Source organism: Saccopteryx leptura, chromosome 3, assembly GCF_036850995.1.
Source record: "Saccopteryx leptura isolate mSacLep1 chromosome 3, mSacLep1_pri_phased_curated, whole genome shotgun sequence".
In the NCBI taxonomy this organism is placed as follows: domain Eukaryota; kingdom Metazoa; phylum Chordata; class Mammalia; order Chiroptera; family Emballonuridae; genus Saccopteryx; species Saccopteryx leptura.
Window position 1 is genome coordinate 69,714,912 of NC_089505.1, and position 12,367 is coordinate 69,727,278.

The 12,367-nt window shown below is 46.4% G+C and overlaps 1 protein-coding gene across 4 annotated transcripts; it reads right to left on the minus strand.

Annotated features, from left to right (window-relative positions):
- Window positions 1–437: 437 nt before the first annotated feature.
- CEACAM18 (CEA cell adhesion molecule 18) lies at window positions 438–10,660 on the minus strand. Of its 4 annotated transcripts, none has more exons than XM_066371928.1 (8): window positions 10,503–10,660; window positions 8,529–8,879; window positions 6,130–6,411; window positions 5,138–5,410; window positions 3,591–3,726; window positions 2,688–2,815; window positions 1,253–1,314; window positions 438–956 (listed from the first exon to the last, which is right to left on the minus strand). In XM_066371928.1, the coding sequence occupies exons 1-8, from the start codon at window positions 10,552–10,554 to the stop codon at window positions 942–944; spliced, it is 1,299 nt and encodes a 432-aa protein (XP_066228025.1). In that variant the 5' UTR covers window positions 10,555–10,660; the 3' UTR covers window positions 438–941. The 4 variants fall into 4 exon arrangements, with proteins under 4 accessions (XP_066228025.1, XP_066228024.1, XP_066228026.1 ...); XM_066371927.1 differs by having other exon boundaries at window positions 5,138–5,425; XM_066371929.1 differs by having other exon boundaries at window positions 5,138–5,425; window positions 8,529–8,875; window positions 10,503–10,655.
- Between the last annotated feature and the right edge of the window lie 1,707 nt (window positions 10,661–12,367).

The following is a 12,367-nucleotide window of genomic DNA, read 5'->3' on the forward strand; positions in this document are numbered from 1 at the left end:
ATGATGACATCGGATCATTTACAATAACATGGATGAACCTTGATAACATTATACAGAGTGAAATAAGTAAATCAGAAAAAACTAAGAACTATATGAATCCATACATAGATGGGACATAAAAATGAGACTCAGAGACATGAACAAGAATGTGATGGCAATGGAGATGGGGGGGTGTGAGGGAGGGGGGATGGGGCGAGGAAGGAGAGAGGGGGTGGGGGAGGGTAGGGGCACAAAGAAAACCAGATAGAAGGTGACAGAAGACAATTTGACTTTGGGGGAGGGGTATACAGCACAATCAAATGTCAAAGTAATCTGGAGATGTTTTCTCTCAACATATGTACCCTGATTTATTAATGTCACTGCATTAAATTTAATTAAAAAAAAAGACTGCTCAGAAAAAGAAGTTACAGAAATGGCATATTGGGGTCTGAACTCCCTTCATGCTGATTTTTTTTTATTGGAGTTCTTTATAATTATAAAAACAATTTATACAGTTCACGAGGGGGGAAAAACCCATTTTAGAATATACAATAAAGTGTAAAGAAGAAAATTAAGAGATAGCTCTGTTAACAGTTAACAGTATGTATATGTGTGTATACCCATAAAACTGTGGAAAATACATATATACATACTATACATACTATATCTATATCATAAATTAATCTATACCTTCTTAACTATGGTCCTATCAGATGCTGCTTTGCATTTTGCATTTCTAACTTATCAAGGTGTGAGCGTTTTCTTATTCAGTAAGTATCATTCCTCAGTGCAGTTCCTAATAGGTGACAGATTAGCTCAACATGTGCTATGCCCCATTTAAACAATTCACAGTTGTTGGGTATTTATAGGTTGTGCCATTTCTCTGTCACCCGCAGTGCTGAGTTGGGACATCTTTGCAGCATCTCTGATGGTCCATGCCGTCAGATTAAGGAAGCGGAATGTTAGAAGCACGTTTGCTAGTGGAGAGAAAGCATTGGAATTAGAGCATAGAGCTCTGCGTGTGACCCGCCCAGGCTGCAGCTCATTGGCCCACCCTGATCCATAGATAGAGCAGCCAATGGCCACACTGCCTATGATGTCACATCCCAGGTCCTAGGTGGGGTCCCCAGACCTTCTCCAGGAGCCTCCATCTCTCAGCCTCAGTGTGACAGCCCCTGGTCCCTCTCTTCACTTTCTCCTATGAGTACTAGTCCTCATAGCCCAGCCTGCCTCTGTGGGGAGTCTCAGCCCTTCTCCATCACACTCTTTTTACCTCGTTGCCCATCTGGTCTGTCCTCCAGGTCTGAGTTGAACACTCATATAGCCCGTCTTGTCCTATGGGAAGAAATCAAGGAAGAAGTCACATCTCAGGGTTATAGGAAACTGAGAGAATGCAGGAGACTCCTGGGTAGATGAGGGGTCAGCTTCTTCTTCCAAGCCCTTCCCAGTGACCAACCCCAGGAGTAAGAGGTGATGATTCTGGGGGATAAACCTCTACACCAACAGTCCTCAACATTCCCTATATATATTTTTTAATACTTATGAAGTCTTATGTCACTGAAGGAAGATGGGATGGGGCAGGATATAGATGGAGGAGAAAGAAGCTGGGTATACCTGGGGAAGGAGTTAGCACTACCCGGCCTAATTACTGATGACAATGATGATAATGATGATTTATTTCACACTTATTACATGCCAGGCACTATGGTAGATGATTTATAGAAATTATCTTTGAACCCTCCTAACAGTTCCACATTTTGCAGGTGAAGAAACAGGAATTCAGAGAAGTGATGTCATTTTTCCAAAGTCACACAGCAAGAAAATGACTGAGGTCAATATATATTCTAAACCTGGTCTTTCTGACTCCCAGCCCCCTGCTCTTACAGCAGACTGGAAACCTCAAATCATGAATGAAGTGTCACCTCTAAGAGGAATGAGACAATAAAAATGTTGGGTTGACCCCTGACTATGAAGGGGAAGTCATGCCTGGCTTCTTCCAGGATGTATAAGAGGTGAACAAGATCTCCTGGACACACTCTCAAACTTCCTAGAGTTTATCACAATATAGAAATTGTACATTGAATAACGACGATGGTACCAATAACAGCAGCTGAGATTCTATTGAGTGCTTACTACAAGCGAATCCTTGTTTCAAGGTCTTTACCAGTATCCTCATAGCCAATATCCCTGTGAGGTTGGTACCAGTGTGACTCTCATTTTATAGATGGCAAACTAAAGCACTCATGGGCTGCCTACTGTCACATTAATGGCCAATGCTGTGAGCTTCTTGAGATAAAAACCATGTAATTGATATAAATAAGTTCAATCTCAAAATACTAAAATAATAGAAAAAGATATATCTTCTAAAATCTTCACTTTAATCACCATAATTAAAGCCACCATCACCAGCATTATTATCATCACCACTGTCCCCATGATCAACAGGATCACCACCATCATTATTACCAATGTCACCATCATAACCAGATTCACCAGGATCACGACCACTATCACCACCATTACTGTCCCCATGATCACCACTGTTCTTATAGTTTTCATCATCATCATCCTCGTTGTCATCTTCATCATGGGGATTTTGCTCCCATGGGAACTTTGTAATCCCTAGACTCTAGGGCCTAGAGTCATGTTTGATCATAAAGTGAGCACTATGGCCTGACCTGTGGTGGCGCAGTGGATAAAGCGTCTACCTGGAAATGCTGAGGTCGCCGGTTCGAAACCCTGGGCTTGCCTGGTCAAGGCACATATGGGAGTTGACACTTCCAGCTCCTCCCCCCTTCTCTCTCTCTGTCTCGCTCTCTCCCTCTCTCTCTCCTCTCTAAAAATGAATAAATAAAAATAAAAAAAAATAAAGTGAGCACTATGGTGGTTGTTGCTACCGACACCAAGTGGGTAGAGGACAGAGATGCTGCTAAACCTCCTACAGGACACAGAACAGCCTTCCCCCCCACACACACACACAATTGAAATAATTATCTGTTCCTAAATATTGATAGTGTTGGGGTTGAGAAACTCTAGTCCACTCTGCCGAGTAGGTTGCTAATCCCTTCATCCCTTAAGATGTGTATCTAACCCTCACATCGCCCTCAGGGCAGGTGTTACCCTTCACATCTTCCCTGTGGTGCTGAGAACACCTGAGAGGAGAAATGATGGCTTGAGATCACCAAGCCAGCTAGAAGTAGAGCTGGAAATTGAATCCAGGCATTAACCATTCCCCCACCCATTCTTCTCCCCCAGTATAGTTCACGCCTGCTATCTGTTGCCCCAATTTCACTTGGTAACTAGTGACTACCATATACCAGACACATTCTCACACCTGCCCTTCTAGGTGGATCTCAACCGCTGCATTGATAACACAAAGAAACTGGGATGAAGAGAAGTCACTGGATGAAACCCTACTGTTGTCTTAGAAGCATGGCTGACACTAGATGTTCCCTCTCTCCTTCTGGCTGGCTTCTGGTCCTTGAGATCTATGTGTCTTCCCCAGATGTCCCCCAACAATCCAGTTCCTGGCTTGTCCCTCCCAAGGGAGACTTGGCTCCTGAGTCCCACACCCCTCCAGCACCCCTTCCTTGACCCCGGGTAACAGGCACCTGGTGGAGAAATGAGTGATCAAAGCATAAACCAGGATTCCGCAGAGGTAGACACCGCCCAGGACTATCATCACGATTGAACCGATCACCAAGTATCCCGAGATGGAGAAATCTGTTCTAATAACAGGGAATTGAACTGGAAGAAAAGGATACATGGGAGTCAAGACCACCATTCAGTCATCTCTTCATTCACCCACAACTCGTTCTTCAAAGATTTATTAGTACCTACTATGTGCAAAGCACTGTTCCAGATTGTAGGGATTCAACAGTGAACAAAACAAACTTCCTGCTTTCATGGGGCTGACATTCTATCTGGGAAGTGGACAGTCAACAATTAAGCAAAGAAATGTCTAATATTGCAGGCAGCAATATGCCTTGGAGAAGAACAGACCCACATAAGGGGACAGAGAGTGACAGGGCAGTGGGGAGCTGGTTACCCAAGTTTATTAACTCATTGCACAGATAGCAGAACTATTTGCTGAGCATCACCTAAATGCCCTCTTAAGGACTGGAGACAAATGGCAATCAAAGAGCTCACTCAACTTCTATCCTCCTGATGTTCATAGTTGAGTGGAGTAGAAAGGCATGAACAAGACAATAGCACAAATGCCTTGTGTCTGTAAGTAGTGTGGCGTGACCTAAACGTCTCAAGCCCACATCCAGTCTCTGCTCATGGCTTTCTCTGGGAAGAGCCAGGATGGTAGCTTCTTGTGTACTTTCTTGCTCAACATCTGATTTTATTTTTGCAGCAGCCTTGCTATGTAAGGAATCTTAGCCTCCTGACCCCACCGATAGGAAAACTGAGGCTCAAAGAGGTGAAGCTGCTTGTCCTTGTTTCTTGAAGATGGGCAGAGGCAGAGCTAGGATTTGATCTCAGGTCATTGGGTTCCAGTGTCCCTGCTTTTGGCTGTCTTGCATGTCTGCTGTCTCCCTGGACACAACAGTCTCTTTCTTTGATGCAGAAGACTGTGCTATTGTTAAAAAATGTTATCCCCACAACACATCATGAAGAACCTCTACTTTCTCTGTACCACTTCCCCTCCCATCTTCCCATTTTCTCATCTCGAAATTAGCCCAAGGGGAGGACTGAGGGCATGAACTTTGCAGCCAGACTGGGGTTTGAATCCCTCCTCCTTGGCTGATTAAAACCAGAACCTTGAACAAACCACTCAACTCCCCGAGCCTCGGTTTTCCCACTTATGAAATGGCGGTGAAACTCAGAACAGCCACTTACTCTGGAGGAAGACTGTGAGGGTCACACAGGTTGAAATGGTGGCTGGAGCAGACCAAGTGCCCGGCCCAGGCTGGATGACCTTATCCCCCTGGCATTCACCTCCACTCGGATCTGAGGACTCTGGGGGCTTCCTCACAGAGGCAGCTGTGGGCTCAGGTCTCAGCGGATAGGAAGATCTCACCCACCCGTTGTGAGCAGGGGGGCATGGCGAGGTGGAGAGGGCATCCCTGATGAGGGGCACTGCCCAGGCAAAGACATGGAAATGGGGAGACTGGCTGAGTGTGGGCCCCAGAGGGGGCACAGCTGCACTTACAGGGCCTCTGGATCCGGACATCGCTATACATGGTGATCTGGGTCACTGAGTTCTCCACAATGCATCGATAGTTGCCCATCTGCTCCCAGGTCAGGCTCGGGAGGGTGATGCTTGCATTGAAGCTCAGGAAGGAGCCATTGTGGATCCAGTGGTTCTGGGATCTCGGGTGGGAAGTGGAGGTACAGTTCATCTGCACCCGGGAACCGATCTCAGCAGACAGGACGCCTCTGAATGTATAGGGCTCACTTCTCAGCCTCACGTTATCAGGTCCATCTGCAGAGACCAGAGCTGTTTCTGACCCCTCATGGATCTATCTCATTTCCTCAGTCCACATGAAGTCCTCCCCCTAGCCAGGGGCTACCCGACTCTGAAACCCAAGTGGACCCCTCAACCTATCCCAGGCAAGGCAGCTGGGCCAGCCACAGTGAGAATATAATAATGTCTTTCGTTATCAAGCATGTACTATATGGAAGAGTCCTGTGGTAACCCATTACATCATAATAAAATAGATGTAGAGTAGAAACCAATGCATCATGCTCACTGTATGCTGAGGGCACTGTTCTAGATACTTGACACATTCACGTAATCCGCATAGCAACCATGTGATTGCTTCATTTTACAGATGAGGAAGATGAGGTGTAGAGGCGAGGGCTGGGTATTTAATAGTCCTCTACTGACCTGCAAAAAAGTTAAGCAAGTTCCCCTATGTTCCGGGTGGAATTTCCCTGAGTAGCTGTAGCCCCCGCCCCCGCGCAGGGCCTGGGGCCTGGTTCAAACCTCCAATTGGTAAGCAGTGTTTGAAAGTCAGAAACTGTCCTCTACAGAGAGTCCAAAGAGTTAAATAGCCAGATCTGGGATTTGAGCCCAGAACAAGCTGGCTGCAGGTTGGCTCAGGAGATCACCTCTCTCTGGTTCTGCCTGTTTTGTCCCTATCTCCCTGCAAGACCCTAGGCCCAGCCCTGGCTTCACACCCATGACCCCAGACCACTTACAGAACACAGTCAGAATGATGGGGTCACTTTTTAGAAGAAGCCCCTCGATGTATTCTGTCGCACACTGAAGTATTCTGTCAAAACGGCTGAGCTGGTGCATGATGAGAGTCTTGCGGTCTGAGGAAAATGTCACCCGGTCACTGCTGGACAGCTGTAAGCCACTCACATACCACTTGATTTTGGTGGCATCAGTGATATTAGTGTGGCAGAAGGCAGCCACGGGATCCATGTCCTCTACCACGGAGCTGACATTGGCCGAGATGCCGGGGTTATCTTCCAACTCTGTGTGAAGAGAAGAATATGAAAGGTGAGCTCTGCTCATTACCGGCGAGGGTTTGGGGGAAAGTGGGGTGGAAACTAAGAGTTGTGAAATAGGGCCCATGGTGTTGGCAGGAGAACATCCCTGGAACAAAGAGGGACAGACAATAGGGAGTGGGCATGAGGCCACCGAGATGTGAGCACTTACCTGAGACCATCACCCTATGTGCTGAGTTATGGTTGTGGCATCCCCGGCAACAGTAATGAGTTCTTGGCATAAGCACGTGGCCATATAGTTGTTTCTGAACCCCCAGATCGGGACATCCCACCCAAAGAGCCTTGAATAGAATTCACAGGGAGAGGCGGTATTTGGACTTTTCATAATAATTGCTTTGATTCCCCTTTGCTTTACCAGTATCAGTGGTGAGATTCAGCTGGTTTGCCCCAGTTCGGCAGAACCAATACCTAATTTTTTGTTGAGTTCAGTGAACCGGTTGTTGAAATGGCACTTGTCATCAGGGTTCTCTTAAGGTGGGTGCCTGAGCAGCTGCGCAACGTGGAAATCACAAATTTACATTCCTGACTAATTTTTAATGTTCATCTGAGCAACAGCATATTCCAAGCTCCTGTAAGAATGTTCATTCCATCCATAGGTAAAAAAAATTGCAAGTGAGGATGCCAATCAAGAAGCAATATGGAAATAGCTTAAATAACACTTTTATTTTTTTGTCAGATATTATTTAATATTTTTTCATTAATATTTTAAGACTTTCTTATAATCTAGTTTTGTGTACCTCTTATTGCTCTTATTTAAGTACTAAATGCATAAAATAATAAACTACCTTTCAGTGTATCTTTTTTGTTGTTTTTGTATTTTTCTGAAGTGAGAAGCAGGGAGGCAGAGAGACAGACTCCCTCATGTGCCCAACCGAGATCCACACAGCATGCTCACTAGGGGGCAATGCTCTGCCCATCTGGGGCATTACTCTGTTGCAACCAGAGCCATTCTAGCGCCTGAGGCAGAGGCCATAGAGCCATCCTCAGCTCTGGGGCCAACTTTGCTCCAATGGAGCCTTGGTTGCAGGAGGGGAAGAGAGGAACAGAAAGAAAGGAGAGGGGCAAGGGTGGAAAAGCAGATGGGAGTTTCTCCTGTGTGCCCTTGCCAGGAATCAAACCCAGGGCTTCCACACACTGGGCCGATGTTCTACCACTGAGCAAACTGGTCAGGGCCTCGCTATATCTTTTTTTATGCTTAAAACCATCATTAGGGCAGAGAACCAGTTGTTAAATTATTTGAATCCCACCACTGCCAATGCTCCTTCCAACCTTCCAACAGACCACAACTGTAGATGGTACCCCCACTCTACAGTTGAGGAAGCTGAGGATCCCAGAGGGAAGACCAAGTCCCAAGGCCATGTAGTAGTGTATACAGGTGGGCCTTTGACTAACCAACCAATAGAATATGACAAAGGTGATGGCTGTCCCATCCATCATTACTCTGTGTTATATAAGATTTTTTTTTACTCCTAATTTATTTTGCTTTATTTAATTTTTTATTTTTAATGTATTGTGTTGACACGGTTTCAAGTATTCCACTCAATATAATACCCTTAACACCCTCTACTCCCCACATCATGCCCCTCCATGCCCCAGGCCAAGTCTCTTCCCATTCCCTTCACCTCCTTATATAAGACTTTGTAGTAGAGCAGAGTTTGGCTGCTGCCGAGAAAGCCAACAGCCACGATGTGAAACAGCTTTGTACAGAGCCACACATGAGAACATAGCCACAGCCAGCATCTACGAGTCCCAGGGCACAGGACTTGATTGAGCCACGCCTGAAATTCTGACACATGGAAACTGTGCAATAATAAAGTGATGCTGTTTTCAGCAACTATGTTTGTGGCTATTTGTGATGCTGCCCTACTAAGAGATAACTAATAACTGGTGGTAAAATTTGGAGCCCTTGCAAGTAGTGAGTGACCCATCTCTATGAGAGCACCAAGACAACCCTCTGCCAAGGTTCCCAGGGTCGTCTGGAGGTGGGTGGGAGACTTGGACAGTATGATCTTCAAGGAACCTCATTCCCAAAGCCTCCAGGTCCAACTCTCGGGTTCAGGAAATGGTGCAACCTGTCAACTCACCTTGAACCTCCAGCCAGCCAGTGGCTGTCTGGCTGCCATTGTTGAACTCCACCCGCACGGTGTAGTTTCCCGTGTCATTCAACATGGAGTCCTTGATCACCAAGGTGCCCAACCTGCTCACATTTTCCCGGCCGCTGGACATGGGCCCAGACTGCCAGGACTTGGGGGAAGGTATGTGGCTAACAATCATATATTCTGCACTGTCGTTTGTACCCCGGTACCAGCTGTATTCCTGAACACCCTTGGGGACATTCTCAATGTCCAGGAAGCTCTGAAATCCCTCGAACCCTACAAATGGGATGATGGAGATTTGGCTGGAGATCTGGCAGATCCAACAGGTCAGCAGACTGGCTGAGGAAGACAAGGGGGAGGGGAGAGGAGACAGAAATAATGACTCACATGACACAGGCAATGATCCACAGAGGCACTGGTGAACACCCCAAGGTTTCTATCTCCTGAATGAGTCCCCAACCTGTTCCCTCCTCTCTATCCACTTAGCCCTGGTCCATTCTTTCCTCCTTGTCGTCCAGCCTGGACTCCTCCCTGGACACTCAGCCTACAATCCATCCTCACACGTGTCGTGTGGGTCCTTAAAATGGCCGAGTTGTCAGCCTGCTTTCCTCCCTGCTCAACTGCTTCTCACGGCTCCTCAATGCTCTCAAGAGGAAGTTCAAACACTTACAGTGGCTTTTGAGACACTCTTAAAGACACTCTTAGAAAGAACTGGTGTTTGGGACTCATCTAGACTCCTTTTAGGCCACGTTGATCCCACTCTACTACCCCATCAACTCGGTCATTCATTTGTTCACTCATTTATTCATCCATGAGAAGACACAGCACCCACACCGTGCACCCCAGTCGCACACACAGCACACACTCTCTCCTGACTGGATGCACCACACTCTCTCCTGACTTCAGTCTTTCACACGTGCTGTCCCCCATTTCTGGTACACCGATCCCTGCTTCCTCCTTGTTGACTCTCTTCCGCTCATCCCTCAGTTCTCAGCTCTGATGTCTCCTCCTCCTCAGCCTGGCCCCTCAGTGTGGCTTCAGCCTCCTGGGACCCCCTCACCACGACCCCTCAGCTCTGGGTTAGTGGAGTGTGGTGACACACCCTGCACTAGATGTGAGCCCCAGGAGGGCTGTCTCTGTCACCACTGCAGCCAGGCACCTCTGAACACAGGGCGGAACCCAGCGCGAGTCCCCAGCATGATTCTCTCAGCGGAAGGAACTCCCCTGAGACTGTCTATACATGTCTTTGATTTTGCATCTAAATTCAGTGGAGTGGGTGTGAACAGAGGTGGGGATCTGTTATCACCTAAGACAGTAGTAGTCAACCTGGTCCCTACCGCCCACTAGTGGGCATTCCAGCTTTCATGGTGGGCAGTAGTGGAGCAACCAAAGTATAAATAAATTGATAAATTTAACTATAGTAAGTTGTTTTATAAAGATTTATTCTGCCAAACTTTGTGAAAATCCGACATAAAGTACTTGGTAAGTAATTATTATCTGCTTTAACTTGCTGTAACTTTGCTTTGTAAATTTTGTAAAGTGACTTCCCTACTTTATAAGTCACCATCACTGTGGAACCGGTGGGCTGTTAGAAAATTTTACTACTAACAGAGATACAAAATTGGGCAGTAGGTATAAAAAGGTTGACTACTCCTGACCTAAGAGGCCAGCAGGTGTGCACTGCCCTACCGAGAACGCGAAGACACCTGAGACCCCCACCACCAGGCTCGGGGGGAAATCAGAGGGTCCTGGGGAAAAGTGACAGTGGGGAGGTTGGGGGCGGGATCAGGGCAGATGGGGCACCCAGGAGAATGTGTGTGTGTGTGTGTGTGTGCGCGCGCGTGTGCGTGTGTGTGTCTATGGTGAGGTGTGCCCAGGTGTGTGATCTTATGAAAGTCCTGGAGAGGGTCCTATCCCCCTTACCTTCCCCTTTCCAGTCCTGCTAAGTCAGCTTTCTCTTACCCACAAGGACCAGTTGCCGCCAGGGGCTGTGTCTGCATCTGGACGCGCCCATGAGCTCCGGTGGGTCCCCCTGGTAGAGGAGCCTCTCCAGAGACCCCGCAGCCGCCACCCACTTGACTTGAGTCTACCTGTGTCTCCACCGCTCCCGCCTCGCTGGACTCTGCACCGCACGTGGGCGGAGCTGCGGAGGAGAGCCTGTGGGGAGTCTGTCCTTATCTTTATGATTTTGCCTTGCCTTGATTTATTCACTTATTCAGTCATCCATTCATTCCTTGTTTACCTTATTCTATCCTGGTTACAAAAACAAAAACAAAAACAACCCCCTCCTCAAAACCCCACGCTCACTCACATTTAGGAAAACTGGAAGACACCCAAGAGCTGAACGAGAGTACAAGACGTTGGACCTTTTGAATGTCTGTGTTGTTTTCTGTTTTTGTTTTTCCTGAGCGCTATCGAATTTGCAAATTACGACTGGCCGCTGTACCCCTGGGCAGAGAGTGTGCCATGCCTCCACAGGGCAATGCCTCCCCCTGCCTGCGGCTGTTCTACCTGGGTCAGGCATTGGTGTGGGGCCAGCAAGCTATTCGGAAAATCCAGCCTTGGGCAGAGGAGCAGAGCTGCTCACACAGAGGGAGGCAGTGGAAGGTGACTAGGGCTGTGCTCAGATGTGAACTGGCTGCATCTGGAGGAAACCCAGGGAGAGCTGGTGGGCAGACAGAGACAGAAAACGGGGGAGACAGCACATCCCAGATTGTGTCATCCGCAAGCTCTCTCAAACTGTGTTTGGGAATAGTATTATGTCTCGGTTTTCATGCTAACAAATACAGTTTTTGTTAATGGCAAAAGGAAAGCACTGGCCATTAAAAAAAAAAGATAAATTGTAAAAAAAACGTTGGAAAATTCTTTTTTTTAATTGAATTTATTAGGTGACATTGATTAATAAAATAGTACAGGTTTCAGGTGTACAGTTCTATAATAATGTTATCTGTGTATTGTATTGTGTGTTCACTACCCCAAGTCCAGCGTCCTTCCATCACCACTGATGCCCTTTAACCTTCTTGTAATCACCATACTGCCCTTCTGTATGAAAAATTCTTACCAAAGAAAAAAATAGAATTGGCACTATATTAATAATTAAATCACTCCAAATGCGTCGTTATGAACCTTTTTAATAAGTAATTTAAGGTTACATAAATAAATACTTACCTTACTATATAAAAAATAAGTATGCCTGCATAAACTTCTATATTTATAAATATACAATCACTTACTGTGGTTGAATTCATGCTTTTGAAAATCACCTATCCTAAGTTGACTCCCAGAGATATATCAAGCTTTTATTCTATGAATCTTTTCAGTTCTGATATTTTATGTGTACTCATACACATATGCATATTTGTATCAAAGTGGAATCATCCTATTAAATATCCTTCTTTATTTGGGCTTCTCCAATGTTAAACCCAAGTTTAATCAGAAGAAGGTGAGTGAATACACACCTCTGAGTGTCTTATGAAATATCTCTGAAGTCTTCTATCATGTCCTAAAACTCCGTATGCAAAACTCATCTGTGTTTAACAGGAAAAGAATCTATTAGTTACTGCTGAAGGTATTTAATGGGTTGTCATCCACATTCGAGTGTAAGTGGTGTCCCCAGAAGACCTTCCTGCTTTAGCCCATCTGAAGCCCTTAGCCCTTCCCTCAACTCCACATTGCATCACTCCAAACACTCCTCCATTGTCACTTCTCCTGGGACGCTGGCTCTCCTGTCTCTCTCTCTCTCTCTCTCTCTCTCTCTCTCTCTCACTTATACAGGCCCTGTGCATACACCCAGCTTCCCTCCTCCCTAAGACACCCAACTGTTTAGG

What these genes read in the sequence shown, in the direction of transcription:
- CEACAM18 (XM_066371927.1), bottom strand. Translation starts at nt 10,554, where the DNA reads ATGGGCGCGTCCAGATGCAGACACAGCCCCTGGCGGCAACTGGTCCTT. An exon ending in CATCATTCTGACTGTGTTCT is followed by an intron (nt 5,426 to 6,129) that starts GTAAGTGGTCTG and finishes GGTCAGAAACAG; the next exon opens with CTCTGGTCTCTGCAGATGGA. An exon ending in ATCACTCATTTCTCCACCAG is followed by an intron (nt 2,816 to 3,590) that starts GTGCCTGTTACC and finishes ATTCATTTTTAG; the next exon opens with AGAGGAGAGAGAGAGGGAGA.